The sequence below is a fragment of the Electrona antarctica genome, assembly GCF_951216825.1.
Source record: "Electrona antarctica genome assembly, chromosome: 17".
Lineage (NCBI taxonomy): Eukaryota > Metazoa > Chordata > Actinopteri > Myctophiformes > Myctophidae > Electrona > Electrona antarctica.
The window spans coordinates 12,315,198-12,331,870 of NC_136798.1; the positions used below are offsets into that span (position 1 = coordinate 12,315,198).

The following is a 16,673-nucleotide window of genomic DNA, read 5'->3' on the forward strand; positions in this document are numbered from 1 at the left end:
TGGAAAATAAAAAAACAAAAAGCTACTATGTTTACAGAAGACAGGAATTAAAGGATAGGATATGTATCTTGCTCTCCTTTTTGGACTGCCTTGCTTTCCTCCCACACCAGTTAGTATGTGATAGAGCAAAACAAAAAATAGAGTAAAGGCTCTGCTCCTAAAAAAGAAAAGGAAAAAAAAGAAGTCTATATGCAAGCTGGGAGGAGTCTTTAGATTTTTCTTTTCCCCCAAGCACTGGAAATTTAGGAAAATAACTGGTCAGAAAGGCATAGATGGCAAAGACTGAGTGAAGGTGAGGTCCAGAGCTCACCTTCAACTATACAGTCCAACAGGCTGCTATGGGGAGACAAACCCAAGGGAAGGTGAGAGAATAAAGCAGTGAGATAGTGAGAAATAGACGGGGAGAGCAACACTCCTCTCTCATTTTCCCCCTCCCACGATTGGGTGAGCCAGTGTAAAGCATGCAGCTTATCAGAGCTGTCGTACTGTGATGTTACCCAGCCAGAGCCCGGTGCAGCGCAGGCAGCCTCGCGGACCAGTGCTCCGTCTCAGGACCAACCCAGCTGCTTCAGCGCTGGATACCCCTTCCCCCCCGAGACTCTCACCGCAGCCACGCGCCCCCCTCAGCGACATGTACCCCGAGGAGAGCCGGGGACCGGGAGGGGCTGCTGCCGTGGACTTCCTGGAAGGGGCGTATGATTACGCCAACCCAGCTCCTCTCTATAGCCACTCCACCACTGGCTACTTCTCTGCCCCCTCGGATGCCCATGGACCGCCCTCAGATGGCAGCCTTCAGTCCCTGGGAAGTGGGCCTACCAGTCCACTTGTGTTTGTACCCTCCAGCCCCCAGCTCAGCCCCTTTCTGCATCCAGCTGGCAACCCGGGGCTGATTAGCCAGCCCTACTATCTGGAGACCACCTCAACACCCATCTATAGGTAAGTTTGTATATTCCTCTTCTGTTACTTTGAGTCAACAGCAGAAGACACACACACACACACACACACACACACACACACACACACACACACACACACACACACATACACACTTATATATAATTTCAAATAGAAAATGAACTTGAGTGTTTTTGTGTGGTTCAGCACTCTTTTGCAGACGGTTTATTTAATATTCTTTAAATATAGAAATGATGTAGGAGCAGAAGGGAAAGTTATTCTGACCCCATTAATTTGTCTCTGCTGAATGGTAATGGATGCCACTGCCAGAAATGAACTGAGTTGTTTAATCAGTTTTCTGCACAGTGTTTTGTTGATTATATAAATGCGACAGACAATGAAATCAAGACAAAATATATCTGGTTCATGACGTCATGTCGTCAATGATATGGTAGCTCACAAAGGGTAAATCTGTTTTCTCTTCCCCTCACTGTATATGTTTTCTTTTCCCTTTTTACCTCCTTTATGATGAGGATTTCCTGTTTTTTACGCTATATAGAAGTGGATATTTGTATGTCTCTAAATGTTATGATGAATTGAACAAGGTGGACCCTCTTGTAAACAAGTCTGGTGCTTTATTGGTCGTCCACTCACAGTTAACAATTCTTTGTATTGAGTTGTGCTTGAAATTCTGCAAACTGTTAATAAATAAATCAATCAATCAATATGTAAGTATACATCTAAAATTATATTCATTGTAAAATGATTATACAATTCATAGACTAATACACAAACAATTATGTATTATAATGCAAAATCTTTCCACTAATTTAAACTACCTAGTACTTATTTTGTAAACTCCTATTCCTCATAAAAACTATTGTATATTATACATTGTATATACTGTATGTATATAACATTCCTTTTTTGTATTTTATCTCCAGTTACAAAATAGTATCATTATCTTAATGAAAGGATCAACCCTGGCCAGGTCCTAATGCCAGTGATTAAGTACTTTGATAAGGACCTTGAGAAAAGAACAACAGAAGCACACACAAACAGCTTGTTTTCTGGCTTGGGTGGAAAATATTACTCTTCTCCCTGCCACTCTCAAAAAACACACTCATTTGTGCGTGCGTGCGTGCGTGCGTGCGTGCGTGCGTGCGTGCGTGCGTGCGTGCGTGCGTAGGTGCGTGCGTGCGTGGTCGCCTGTCATAATTGACGGTTTAAAAGTGAAAACTATTTGCATCAAATGTTCACATCTCATGATCTCCCGTCACTAATGGAGGATGAAGGAATTTTTGGGTTGCTCATAGATTATTTACTTGCATTCACTCTTAATTAATGATTAATTAATTCATTGTAGATAAACTTTGCATAATTATTCATTCATTGTCTCCACCAGGCCGAAGGCATGGGGAGAGAGTATGTTTTGCACTCCGTCCGTCCGTCCGTCCGTGTGTCCGTGTGTCCGTCCGTCCGTGTGTCCGTCCGTCTGTGAACAGCTAATCTCCGGCACCGTTAACCCGGTCTATGCCAACTTTTGCACACACACTCCCTGGATGCCAACGATGAACCTCTGCCCCAAAATTTCCAGAACGGCCTGTTATAGCGCCACCAGGAGGCCGCTTTGAGCAAAACAAGTTTTTGGACAGTACACCTACAGATTTTGTCCAAACATCACGCAAATTGGTAAACAGTCTCTCTAGAGCCATTCAACGAAACGGGTCTTTCACATTTCTCAGACTCCGTCCTGATTGGCTAAGATTGGCTTCCAAAGTTTGCAGGAGTGCTCAGTGTCAAACAAAATGCTGCAAATCATGAACACATCGTGTGATTTCCGTGAAATTGTGCACGCACATTCCCAAGAAATGCCACATGAACATTTTCAACTCAGCCTCATGGTGGCGCTATAACTGGCCGAAAAGTGTTTTACCTCTAACTGCACGGATCTGTGGATAACTTTGTATGCCAACTCCCTAGAGGCCAAGGAAAAACCTTTGCCTGGAATTTTTCACATCTGCTCTTTATAGCGCCACCAGGAGGCCGACATATGTAAAACACATTTTCTAATATTACTCCTTCAGATTTAATCCAAATTTCACGCAAATCGGTACACATGCTCTCCATAGTCATGTGATCAAGACGGGTTTGTTTGATTTCTCATAATGCACCCTCATTGGCTACGATTGGCTTCTAAACTTTTCAGGAGTAGCCCGCTTTGTACCCGTTTTGTACAAATCGCCACAACTACTCAACGCAGCGTCCGATTGTAGTGAAACTGTGCATGCATATTCCCACTAGGCTTTGGAAGAAATGCCACTTGACCGTTTTAAAATCAGCCTCATGGTGGCGCTACAACAGGCCAAGCCGCGACACACACACACACACACACACACACACACACACACACACACACACACACACACACACACACACACACACACACACACACACACGTTTATATTGCTCCTAAACATTTTGCCAAACATCACACACACACTCCTATCCTCCTGGTGGAGACCTGTGCCCAGAAGGGCACTTTTTCTAGTTATTCACTGTTATTATCCAGATACTGCTGAATACCAGTTCATTCAGACATTTAAAGACGTATAATAATATATACAAGAAAGAATACCCAGTGCAGATGACTAATGTCAAGTTTTATATATTAAGAATTATATTGTATCTTTATTTATCTCAAAGGGGTGTCAAAATCGCAGAGTTCCAAGACATGATTAAACTAGAAAAAGTGCCCCTCAGGGCACACGTCTCCACCAGGGCAGGTCAGGTTGTGGCCTCCTGGTGGCGCTATAATAGGCCAATGTGAAAAGGGTGACATTTCTTCTTACGCCTTGGATGGCAATTGGATGATTTGAGGCATTTTGTTCCAAAAATGTGTTTTGCAAAAATCCACCTGTTGGTGGCGCTATAACAGGCCAATGTGAAAAGGGTGGGATATATTCCTCAGCCTAGTAGGAAAGTCAGTGAAAGATTTCACGTAAATTGCACGCTCCGTTCATGATTTGAGGCTTTTTGTTCAAAACGGGCCAATCCTGCAAACTTTGAAAGCCAATGTTAGCCAATTAGAATGGAATCTGAAATATCGGACAGATCCGTCTTGAACACATGACTATAGAGATAGTGTGTAACGATTTGCGGGATTTTTGGACAGAATCTGGAGGAGTAATATAAAAAAAATGTGTTTTTCAAAATCCGGCCTCCTGGTGGCGCTATAACAGGCCGTTCTGGAAGATGTGGGGCAGAGGTTCATCGTTGGCATCCAGGGAGTGTGTCAGTGTGTGCAAAATTTGGCATCGACCGGGTTAACGGTGCCAGAGATTGGCTAGTAACAGACGGATGGACGGACACACACACACACACACACACACACACACACACACACACACACACAGACGGAGTGCAAAACATACTCTCTCCCCATGCCTTCGGCCTGGTGGAGACAGAATCACACCTGTGTGAAGTGAGAGGCGCTTTTATCATTGTACATCATCATACATCATCTCATTCCGGCCAAAATCACAATTTGCGTCCTCACCTTCGTCATCAATGTTTGTGTTACACAATGTTTGTGTGTGTGTGTTTGTGCACACACACTAAAAGCTGGACATAGGAGGGGCTAGTGCCCCTCAAAAAAATGATTCTTAAGATTTGTACAATCATTCTATGTCTGAGCATTCTATGGATAAATACTTGCGCACATCTCTGGGTAAAAATGAATAAATAATCAAAATTATACAATTCTACGGGTTAATTTGAAATATTTCATGATATAAGATGGTCTGTCTATGTATTGTAAGTAAGTACAGATAACGGTGAAACTATTAGTACATTCTCTATTAGTATTAACTTGTAATTTGCTGGGGACCCCAGCAAATTATATTAAAGTTTACTAGTCTTAGATACAATTCAGAGTTAAAACCTACTATTATCCATACACCAATGGAAAACGTTTTGTCCCCTCAGCCATCGCGGCATTAAACAAACTGCCCCGCCGATAGGATGGTTCTGTATACATCGTACATGTATGATTGGATGGTTCTGTATGCAGTGGGGACCTCATGTTTTTGTATCGTCTTGGTGTTATGTGCTATGTGTTGTTCTTGATGTGGGTGTTGAACAGACTGTGAAGACAACTGTCTCACGATAGAGTACTGTATCTGGATTTAGAAAGAATGTAACTGAAGGGAAATTACAGACACACTATTATCAGAAATACGGAGTCACACATGACCATGAAACATTGTATTATTATTATAATAATTATTCTTATTCTTACTAGAAGCTCGACCGGACTGTGGTCGGTTCCATCTTTGCAGCTGGGGTTAAATCTCTGTGGATGTCCCAATTAAATAGGGTTGACGTCACCATGCTTTCTTTGAGGTGTTGAAAATTATGACAGAGAAAACACACACGCACACGCGCGCACACACGCACGCGCGCATGCACGTTTATTGTAAATGGCCGATCTACAAGCTCACCACCCTCATCGTTGACCAGCTCCCTAACCTTCTAACATGACGCATCTTCTGTTCTCCCTCAGGATAGAACTGCACATGATTCCAATCAAATGTAAGGGCTCTTTCTTCACACTGAAGAATTACAGGTGGCCCAGCACTAGGCAACAACACCACAATAGTACAAAGTCACAACAACACATAATCTGTGTGATGCATAACACATGTCTTCACATGAGTTCAACTGCGATTTACAGTGTGATCCACTGTGTCACCACAGTCATATTTGATATTTTGATATCAATGAATAATTCTTCTTCTATGAGTTCAACACAAGTCTACGTGTCTGATATGCTCTGCGCAAGTTTGTGCAAAGGAATACAACATCAACTAGAAAAAGTGCCCTTCTGGGCACAGGTCTCCACCAGGAGGATAGGAGTGTGTGTGTGGCAAAATGTTTAGGAGCTGTGTGTGTGTGTGTGTGTGTGTGTGTGTGTGTGTGTGTGTGTGTGTGTGTGTGTGTGTGTGTGTGTGTGTGTGTGTGTGTGTGTGTGTGTGTGTGTGTGTGTGTGTGTGTGTGTGTGTGTGTGTGGATTATGAGAAATCGAACAAACCCGTCTTGATCACATGACTATGGAGAGCATGTGTACCAATTTGCGTGAAATTTGGATAAAATCTGAAGGAGTAATATTAGAAAATGTGTTTTACATACAGTATGTTGGCCTCCTGGTGGCGCTATAAAGAGCAGATGTGAAAAATTCCAGGCAAAGGTTTTTCCTTGGCCTCTAGGGAGTTGGCATACAAAGTTATCCACAGATCCATGCAGTTAGAGGTAAAAACACTTTTCGGACAGTTATAGCGCCACCATGACGCTGAGTTGAAAATGTTCATGTGGCATTTCTTCCTCGGCCTAGTGGGAATGTGCGTGCACAATTTCACGGAAATCACACAATGTGTTCATGATTTGCAGCATTTCGTTTGAAACTGAGCTCTCCTGCGTACTTTGGAAGCCAATCTTAGCCAATCAGGATGGAGTCTGAGAAATCTGAAAGACCCGTTTCGTTGAATGGCTCTAGAGAGACTGTGTACCAATTTGCGTGATGTTTGGACAAAATCTGTAGGTGTACTGTCCAAAAACTTGTTTTGCACAAAGCGGCCTCCTGGTGGCGCTATAACAGGCCGTTCTGGAAATTTTGGGGCAGAGGTTCATCGTTGGCATCCAGGGAGTCAAAATGCCAAAATTTGGCATCGACCGGGTTAACGGTGCCGGAGATTAGCTGTTCACAGACGGACGGACGGAAACACGGACACACGGACGGACGGACGTAGTGCAAAACATACTCTCTCCCCATGCCTTCGGAGGGTGGAGACAAATATGACAAGTATACAGGAGGATCTAGAACACAAGATTCTAGATCCTCCTTGGCTTGGCTTGAAGCAGCTGTGGAAAAAACAACAATCCGTGTTCAGCAATACTCTGTTTACTCATGATGAAGCTGTCACAACCAGTTACCATAATTGCCCAAAAAACTGTTGCCACATCAAAGCTGTATTCTGAAGGGGAAGTAGTCAGAGAATGACCCCTTTCTTTTAAGAATGCATTTTTTTCCCACGGTTTTTGGCAGTTCTTTTTGATTGTGTGAAATGATGAAATTATTTACAATGTGATCCACTGTGTCAGGCCCATTGTCCCAGGGTCCAGTCATCAACCTGCATCAAGGGAGGAAGCCTGTGGCTCCACGGACAGCCCAGAGTCGTACAGTGCTGTGGGGTCAGTTCCAGGGCCAGGAGCGGGCTCAGGGTTGGGGGCAGTGGCGTTTGAGATGGTCAAAGAGACACGCTACTGTGCTGTCTGCAGTGACTATGCCTCTGGATACCACTATGGCGTGTGGTCCTGTGAGGGCTGTAAGGCCTTCTTCAAGAGGAGCATCCAAGGTAGGCAGAGATTTATAACTACTTCTTTATCGTCTCTGATGAATGGTTTTCGATTCTGAAACCATTTCATCATTCATCTGTCAGAAGTTTTTGTAAATGACTTATATTTTATTGAAAATATTCAATGACATTTCTGCAGTGCTTTTACTAGAGGCCAAGAGCACATAAAGTCGGAAAGTTATTCTGACCCCATTCATTTGTCTCTGCTGAATGGTAATGGCGACACCCCCCCCCCCCCCCCACACACACACACACACACACACACACACACTGTCTGTCTGTCTGTCTGTCTGTCTGTGTGTGTGTGTGTGTGTGTGTGTGTGTGTGTGTGTGTGTGTGTGTGTGTGTGTGTGTGTGTGTGTGTGTGTGTGGGGGTGGGGGTGTGTGTGTGTGTGGTGGGGGGGGGGGGGGGGGGGGGGGGGGCAATGCCCAGGGATGGGAAGGGGTCATAATGACACTGATTGTGAACTCTCCCTCTCACTGGTTCCAAGCCAACTAAAGCCAGTATTTCTAATTTTATTTTATTTTTTATTTTTTTATCCCATGATTTTGTAACTCATCTTTCACCCGGTGCCAGTATTTTGTTTATTGTCTTCAGAAGCAGGTGATTTAAATAGGGTCTGGGTACTCTGGGAAGAAGCATAGGAATGCAATGCAAAGGGATGTAGAATAAGGAAAAATCACTTCCTGAATTTCTGCAGCCTGTGTGCACTGTTCAAAATCAAGTTACAGCATACTTTTTTATTTTTAACCTGTCCTTGTAATGTCATTATTATAGTGTGTTATAGAACCTTTCAAAGAACATGGTGTGGAACCACAATGTAACATTATTTTGCACGTAAAAGCTTCATGTGCATCATCTTGCAATGCTCTGAAATAATATATACATTTGGGATTTATCCATCAAAAGACTAGTCACAGTCGCAACGGTCTCTGGTAATGACATGTGCACAGATACAATGTTTAATGTTTGTAAAGGGTTTGGACTGTTCCTGCATACTAATTACATATTATTACATTACATGAATCTACTCAGAGTGCTGAAGTGGCACACTTATGCTATTTCTCACCCCCTTTTCAGGTCACAATGACTATATGTGCCCAGCGACCAATCAGTGCACTATTGACAGAAACCGAAGGAAGAGCTGCCAGGCATGTCGTCTTAGGAAGTGCTGTGAAGTGGGCATGATGAAAGGAGGTGGGTAGTAGGGCTGCAGCTATCGATTATGTTGTTAGCGATTATTGTATTATTGTGAAGCAAATGTTTTTTTGATCATTTGTTTTGTTTTTTTATATGTCGAGTCAACGTAAATGATGGACAATGATGGACTGATGGACAGTCAAACACTTAGTCTAAAAGGATAACACCCCAAAAAGTCCTTGCTCACATCGCTCACAATCATTATCTCTATTCTCTATAGAATAGTTGGATTGGATGATGACAAATGTCCTCATTTGCTTGTGTTCAATTGCCATCTATGGAGCATGCTGCCATTATTGCAGTCCTGCTTACCGGTTGCTGACTTCAGAAGAGCTTGAGACTAACTTTAATGTGGCCTTGATTGAAGTGGGTTTCCTGGAGTTCAACGACCTATTAGCCCACACCCAGACTTTTGTTTTTCATACCTCTTGAATCACACAGCAATCTAAATACACTTTTGATACCATGGCAAGGACAGGATGCAAAGTTATGCGTGGGTCGTGGGGGTGTTACAGTGGAGGCCTGATAAGTAGTAGTACATGTATTCATGTAGCCCGGGCAGCATTCCTTTATGGGTTTATGATCCGGTCGAGAGCAGATGATATCTTACGTCATGTTGTACTCATTGTTTTGTAGTCCTCAGGAAGAATAATACATTCCAAATAAAAGCGTAACTCGGGCTCTCGTAGCCTGCGATGACAATTGAATGTCCCTGTGGGATGACAAAGGTATACAGACACTAAATAGTCTCTGGAAAGCACACTCACATTTATATTTATTTTTTATTTTAGAAATCAGCGAAACTACGCTTTTATTGGGAAGGTATTGTTCTTCAGATTTGAGGGAAAGAAATTTCTGGTTTGAGGGTTCCGGCCTGATGACTATAAAACAATGACTACAACATGACGTAAGATATCATCCGCTCACACGGCAAAGTAACACAGACCAAGCTTTCCTCCACTCCAAGGTGGAAAGCCTGGTGACACGAGGTTAGTATTCATGTAGTGGTTCATGTGCATTTGTACTATGCCTGTGTGCTCACACGTATGTTACTTCTTGTCTCTAATATGCATAGGCCTATCATTGCTGTCGGACGGAAACTAATCTCCGTATTTCAACATTTTATTGTCTCCACCAGGCCGAAGGCTTGGAGAGAGAGTATGTTTTGCACTCCGTGCGTGCGTGCGTGCGTGCGTGCGTGCGTGCGTGCGTCCGTTCGTCCGTCTGTGTACAGCTAATCTCTGGCACCGTTAACCCGGTTGACGCCAAATTTTGCACACACACTCCGTAGATGCCAACGATGAACCTCTACCCCAAATTTTACCCCAACGGTCTTTTATAGCGCCACCAGGAGGCCGACTTTTGTAAAACACATTTTTCGATATTACTCCTCCAGATTCTGTCCAAAAATCCCGCAAATCGTTACACAGTATCTCTATAGTCATGTGCTCAAGACGGATCTGTCCGATATTTCATATTCCATCCTAATTGGCTAACATTGGCTTTCAAAGTTTGCAGGATTGGCCCGTTTTGAACAAAAAGCCTCAAATCATGAACTCGACTTTCCTACTAGGCTGAGGAATAAATCCCACTCTTTTCACATTGGCCTGTTATAGCGCCACCAACAGGTGGATTTTTGCAAAACACATTTTTGGAACAAAATGCCTCAAATCATCCAATTGCCATCAAAGGCGTAAGAAGAAATGGCACCCTTTCCACATTGGCTTATTATAGCGCCACAAGGAGGCCACAACCTGACCTGGCCTGGTGGAGACCTGTGCCCCGAGGGGCACTTTTTCTAGTTTGTATTTAGTTTTCGTAAATCAATGCCCTACTTTACCATACAAGACTCCAAGATTGTCACACAAAGTTAGCAAAATTAGCCAATCTACAAGCTCATAACGCGTGTTGTGAGCTTGTAGATCGGCTATTTTCACCATGTTTTTAAGTTTGACTATGAAACTGAACATAGTTAAGTGTGTCTGGCCTTTCATTTTCTGAAAAGTAACAGTTTTGGACATACAAGGTTTCCACCTGAAAGGGACAATATATATATACTTTTGGTGAATGTCTTATCACCACATTGCAGGTATGCGAAAAGACCGTGGGAGTCGTATGCGACGTGACAAGCGGCGGAGTGGCACTGTTGAGAGAGAAAAGCCCTCTAGAGAGGTAGAGAACAGAGCCTCAGGGCCCCTGCTGGATGAGAGGAGATACAACAGCCCAAGAGGAAGAGCGGAGGGAGTGGGAAGAGCTTCAGAAATCCTCATGCCCCCTGACCAGGTGCCACCGCAAACACACCAAAGCTCTTTTCAGACGGGCAGTGATTAACGTGACTAGTAATTCATTTTCAATGAGACCTGCGGTTTTACGTGGGCGCGGTTCCGTGAAATTGTCACGCGCATGCTCATTTCGTGCACATGCCCGCGACTGACTTCACCTGGATTGTGTTGAGCTTTTTTTTCGGCTTGCGCTGTTGCGGCCCCTCATGAGCAGACATGTAACAGATCTGTCGTTGATGTCTGTCGGCTCACAAACGATGCACTTGGATGTCATTATTTTAGTTTGTTTTTATGTTAAGCTATTTATTATTAATTCAGCTTTCACATTTTCCCCTCAATGAACTGGGCAGTGTATGTCTGTGATCTGTGTTGGGTCTCTAAAGTTGCTTTAAAATATTGGGGATCCTTGACATGAAAATGTTTGAGAACCACTGCTCTAAAACAACATTTGACAATAAAGTGTGGCCACTAGTTGCTTATTTTAGACTTCTTTTCATAGACCTGATTGCTTGTTTCTCTCTCAGCACAAAATCTGGCAACCCTGGCCAAAGGCACATGCCATCCCTGTTTGTTTTGATGATTAGCTTACCACAAACACAAGCAGGCAGTATACTGATGCTACCATCATGAATAAATACAGTATTTAGCACAATTTGCTGTTCAACAATGTATGTATATGTGTGGCTGGCTACCATGTCATATAAAGCAGGTAGGGAAACATCAGGAAAGCACTGTTGACCAAGGAAAGTAATGAAAGGAAGAGACGTGAAGTCACGTAACTGGATGCCGGGGATGCGCTGTGACACTCATCGGTGGCAAACCTTGCACCGGAAGTTACATCAAATACATGGCAAGGGATGGAGCTGGTTGGACTAGCTCGTGAACAAACACTATTTAATCAGTTCAGGAATATAAAAGAAGACATTCTAATCACTTGCTTTTCGATGTGCTCAGTAAATCATTTTATTGAGGCATCTAAACAGCGGCAGGTATCACTTGGTTGTATTGCGAGATTTGGTTGCCAGACAGGAAACCAACAGTGTTCACATCAAAAAGCAACACAGCAGACAATAATGTGTTATATGCCTTCTTTTATTTTTTCCTGAGCAGAGTATTTTATAAATGTCTCAGATATTCAGAAATAGTATTTGTTCATAATATGCTTGTCCGCTTGACGCCAATGTATTCCACTAGACTCTAGTGGAATACATTGGCCTGACAGACTTAGTTTCCGCAGCAGTTTGCCACCCAGTGTGACAAATCTGCAGGCTTTAATTGCAGGGTAGAGAAAATGACGTTGGCGACTTTTCCTGGTAAGCTTCCCTGCTGTTGACTAGGAAGGCTGTCCTGACTCTTTGTAAACACTAACAGCATTATGACGGTCAGACACGGACTTCTGCAGCAGCTAGACCAGTGGTTCCCAAAGTGGGGTCCGGGGACCCCCAGGGGTCCCTGAGGGAGTTCTAGGGGACCCCAGCTAAATCATAGTTTGGAACCAAATGGACCATTACGGGTCTGTAACTCAGAGAGAGTGTACAAATGGACACTCTCAGAGTTAAATTAACATAGATTTTACAATACAATTTCTATCTCTGTCCCAGAGATAGAAATGCCATTAAATGGGGGTCCGTAGACTAATGCATGTCAAACCGGGGGGTCCTTGAAATTGAGCAGGTTGAGAATCACTGCTAGAGCCGAGTCTTCTCTTATGGGAGTTCCTGGCATAATATTTAAAAAATGGGGGTCCGTGGGGTAATTAGTGTCAATTTGGGGGTCCTTGACATGAAAAGTTTTGGGAACCACTGAACTAGACAGACGCAATCAATCGGTTGTTCATATCGGACCGATGTCGATTAATTAAAAATGTATATCGATATCGATGTGATTGCCGATATATCGCCCAACCCTAGTTAAGACACTTGAACTGTTTGGCTTTGATTCTCTGCCTTTAACCACTTAAACCCAGGGTGTGTGCTCCAAGCCTCTAGTCTGTACCTGGTGGTCCTTAAACCCTATATACTTCATTGACCAGGGTGTGTGCTCCAAGCCTCTGTACCTGGTGGTCCTTAAACCATATATACTTCATTGACCAGGGTGTGTGCACCAAGCCTCTGTACCTGGTGGTCCTTAAACCCTATATACTTCATTGACCAGGGTGTGTGCACCAAGCCTCTGTACCTGGTGGTCCTTAAACCCTATATACTTCATTGACCAGGGTGTGTGCACCAAGCCTCTGTACCTGGTGGTCCTTAAACCCTATATACTTCATTGACCCGGGTGTGTGCACCAAGCCTCTGTACCTGGTGGTCCTTAAACCCTATATACTTCATTGACCAGGGTGTGTGCACCAAGCCTCTGTACCTGGTGGTCCTTAAACCCTATATACTTCATTGACCAGGGTGTGTGCACCAAGGCTCTGAACCTGGTGGTCCGCCTCTTTTTTCCCCTCAACCCCAAATCTCTTTGCCGATCAACAAGCTCACAACACGTCACATTGCAACGCATTGTTAGCTTGTATAGCTGCTATTTTTGCCGAATGTTCGCCCAGTATGACATAGCCAGAATGGGGACGCTAGGTTTCAGGTGGTTTCTTTCAACTCCTTTTTGCCCCCGTCCCACTAGGTTCTGCTCCTGCTCCAGGGTGCAGAGCCCCCGGTGTTGTGCTCCCGTCAGAAGGTGAGCCGACCCTACACAGAAGTCACCATGATGACGCTGCTCACCAGCATGGCTGACAAGGAGCTGGTTCACATGATCGCCTGGGCCAAGAAGGTGCCAGGTGGGAGCTGATGTAGCACACAACAGTATAACAGTAATGGGGGTGCATACGTTGGTTAGACATACTTACAGTCCGACATGCGTGGCAGGTTAAAACTAACCTGTGGCTTCCTGTGAGGTTAGGTTTAGGGTTTGGGTTTTGGGTAGTAATGTAACTCTAACTCTGTTGTGTCAAAACCATCAGAGCCTTGCTTGTGACATTCTACCAGGGTTAGTTTTAACCTGCCACGCATCTCGGGAGCCACAGATTAGTTTTAACCTGCCACGCATGTCGGGAGCCACCAGGTGAGTTTTAACCCAGCCACGGGTTAGTTGTAACCGGCCATGCATGTGATAAATGCGATAAATATTATTCAATTTTCTAATAAGAATATATTTATTTTACATCAGAGACTGTGATTTAAAAATGGGCAGCATATCATTTTAAAGCTAGCATGGTTCCTTCAGTGGGTTTGAGTAAATGGCGACGCCCCCCAGTCACGCGTCACACACCCCAAGGTTCGCGTCACCGTCTACCCAGGAAACAGGAGTATTTCAACCCTGTACTATTAATCTTTCGCATGTACTATTAATTTCGCTACACTTAAACAACATCACTGTACAGTTTATTAATTATTATACACTATAGCCCTACTCTAATGGATAAACTTGGACCTAAGTATAAATATCGTCACACACGCACACACAAATATATACTAATATTCAATTTAGCTACTGATGCCATGACATTTATTCCCCTCTGGGGGTCGTTAATTCTGCCCTACCGGTACAGCTCTGTGTTGAATACTAACCCTATCTCTAACTCTTTTTTTTTTTTTTATAATTATTTTATTTGGAAAAAGCAGTACAATAACAGCATTTATATGCATACATAGGACACAAGTGCAGTTCCCAGGATTTTTTTCCCCACCGCTCTTCCCTCCCTCCCCCCTCCAAGTGACTCCATCTCCAGTGTCTCTGTAACATCCTTGCTTTCTTCAGGACTACATATGGCATCAAGTCAACACTTAACAGGGGCAAAGGGCAATATCGCTTCAGAGTGAACATTTCAGAAGGAGAAAAAGAAGAAAGAGTGGGCAGACCCTATCTCTAACTCTAACCTAAACACAACCGCAAGCACGGGAGCAACGCATCCCTCACCAACCTTAATCCAGTCTTTTTAATGCATCCCTCACCAACCTTAATCCAGTCTTTTTAATGCATCCCTCACCAAACTTAATCCAGTCTTTTTAATGCATCCCTCACCAACCTTAATCCAGTCTTTTTAATGCATCCCTCACCAACCTTAATCCAGTCTTTTTAAGGCATCCCTCACCATCCTTAATCCAGTCTTTTGAATGCATCCCTCACCAACCTTGATCCAGTCTTTTTAATGCATCCCTCACCAACCTTAATCCAGTCTTTTTAAGGCATCCCTCACCATCCTTAATCCAGTCTTTTGAATGCATCCCTCACCAACCTTAATCCAGTCTTTTTAATGCATCCCTCACCAACCTTAATCCAGTCTTTTTAAGGCATCCCTCACCATCCTTAATCCAGTCTTTTGAATGCATCCCTCACCAACCTTAATCCAGTCTTTTGAATGCATCCCTCACCAACCTTAATCCAGTCTTTTTAATGCATCCCTCACCAACCTTAATCCAGTCTTTTTAATGCATCCCTCACCAACCTTAATCCACTCTTTTTAATGCATCCCTCACCAACCTTAATCCACTCTTTTTAATGCATCCCTCACCAACCTTAATCCACTCTTTTTAATGCACCCCTCACCAACCTTAATCCAGTCTTTTTATTGCATCCCTCACCAACCTTAATCCAGTTTTATTAATGCATCCCTCACCAACCTTAATCCAGTCTTTTTAATGCATCCCTCACCAACCTTAATCCAGTCTTTTTAATGCATCCCTCACCAACCTTAATCCAGTCTTTTTAATGCATCCCTCACCAACCTTAATCCAGTCTTTTTAATGCATCCCTCACCAACCTTAATCCACTCTTTTTAATGCATCCCTCACCAACCTTAATCCACTCTTTTTAATGCATCCCTCACCAACCTTAATCCACTCTTTTTAATGCATCCCTCACCAACCTTAATCCACTCTTTTTAATGCATCCCTCACCAACCTTAATCCACTCTTTTGAATGCATCCCTCACCAACCTTAATCCAGTCTTTTTATTGCATCCCTCACCAACCTTAATCCAGTTTTATTAATGCATCCCTCACCAACCTTAATCCAGTTTTATTAATGCATCCCTCACCAACCTTAATCCAGTCTTTTTAATGCATCCCTCACCATCCTTAATCCAGTCTTTTTAATGCATCCCTCACCAACCTTAATCCAGTTTTTTAATGCATCCCTCACCAACCTTAATCCAAAAACTATTATATTGTCCAACGAATAAAAAAGTCTGCGGTTGTTGAACAAATCATGGTGGCAGGAGGATTTGAACCCGTGAAGCATGGATTGCAAGTTGTCGTAGTAGTCCATTAGACCGGTGGTCCTCGGAGGTATTGCAGGTGGTCCCTGGGGAAAATAAATAAATACAACTTATTTTTTGTCATTTGTTTTTTGCATGCATGCATAACAAGCATCAACGAGCATCACAGCTGAATACAGACACACACTCACACACACACCTAGCTGCCCTCTGAGAGTCTGGAGTCATTTCTCTCCAAAAGCCCTCGAATATGATGGAATATGATTAAAGATTATTGTGATTATGGTATCATCACATGCTCAATTATTTTCCCATATCATTGATTTGGGGGATGCGAGGGCACAATAGTGGTGGTCCCCGGGTTGTTGCTAGTCCGAATGGTGGTCCCTGGGTTGTTGCTAGTCCGAATGGTGGTCCCTGGGTTGTTGCTAGTCCGAATGGTGGTCCCTGGGTTGTTACTAGTCAGAATGGTGGTCCCTGGGTTGTTGCTAGTCCGAATGGTGGTCCCTGGGTTGTTACTAGTCAGAATGGTGGTCCCTGGGTCAAAAACAGTTGAAACCCCCTGCATTAGACTACCGAGGCAGCTGGCTTAATAGGGATTTGTGTTTGTATTAGAAACATGGGCTGGCGCAGTAGTAGCCGCCTAGCCGGTGGGGTAAAACGAGTCC

The 16,673-nt window shown here is 43.6% G+C and overlaps 1 protein-coding gene across 2 annotated transcripts in view; it reads left to right on the plus strand.

Moving 5' to 3' along the window:
- esr1 (estrogen receptor 1) overlaps positions 1 to 16,673 on the plus strand; it is a 32,566-nt gene that overhangs the window by 1,030 nt on the left and 14,863 nt on the right. The window contains exons 2-6 of one of the 2 annotated variants that reach the window (XM_079526587.1): positions 502 to 936; positions 7,054 to 7,307; positions 8,389 to 8,505; positions 10,598 to 10,791; positions 13,413 to 13,566. In XM_079526587.1, the coding sequence (XP_079382713.1) occupies positions 632 to 936; positions 7,054 to 7,307; positions 8,389 to 8,505; positions 10,598 to 10,791; positions 13,413 to 13,566 (1,024 nt within the window). In that variant the 5' untranslated portion in view covers positions 502 to 631. Of the gene's footprint in view, positions 1 to 284; positions 937 to 7,053; positions 7,308 to 8,388; positions 8,506 to 10,597; positions 10,792 to 13,412; positions 13,567 to 16,673 lie in introns of those variants that run through there. The other variant, XM_079526586.1, reaches the window with a different exon arrangement.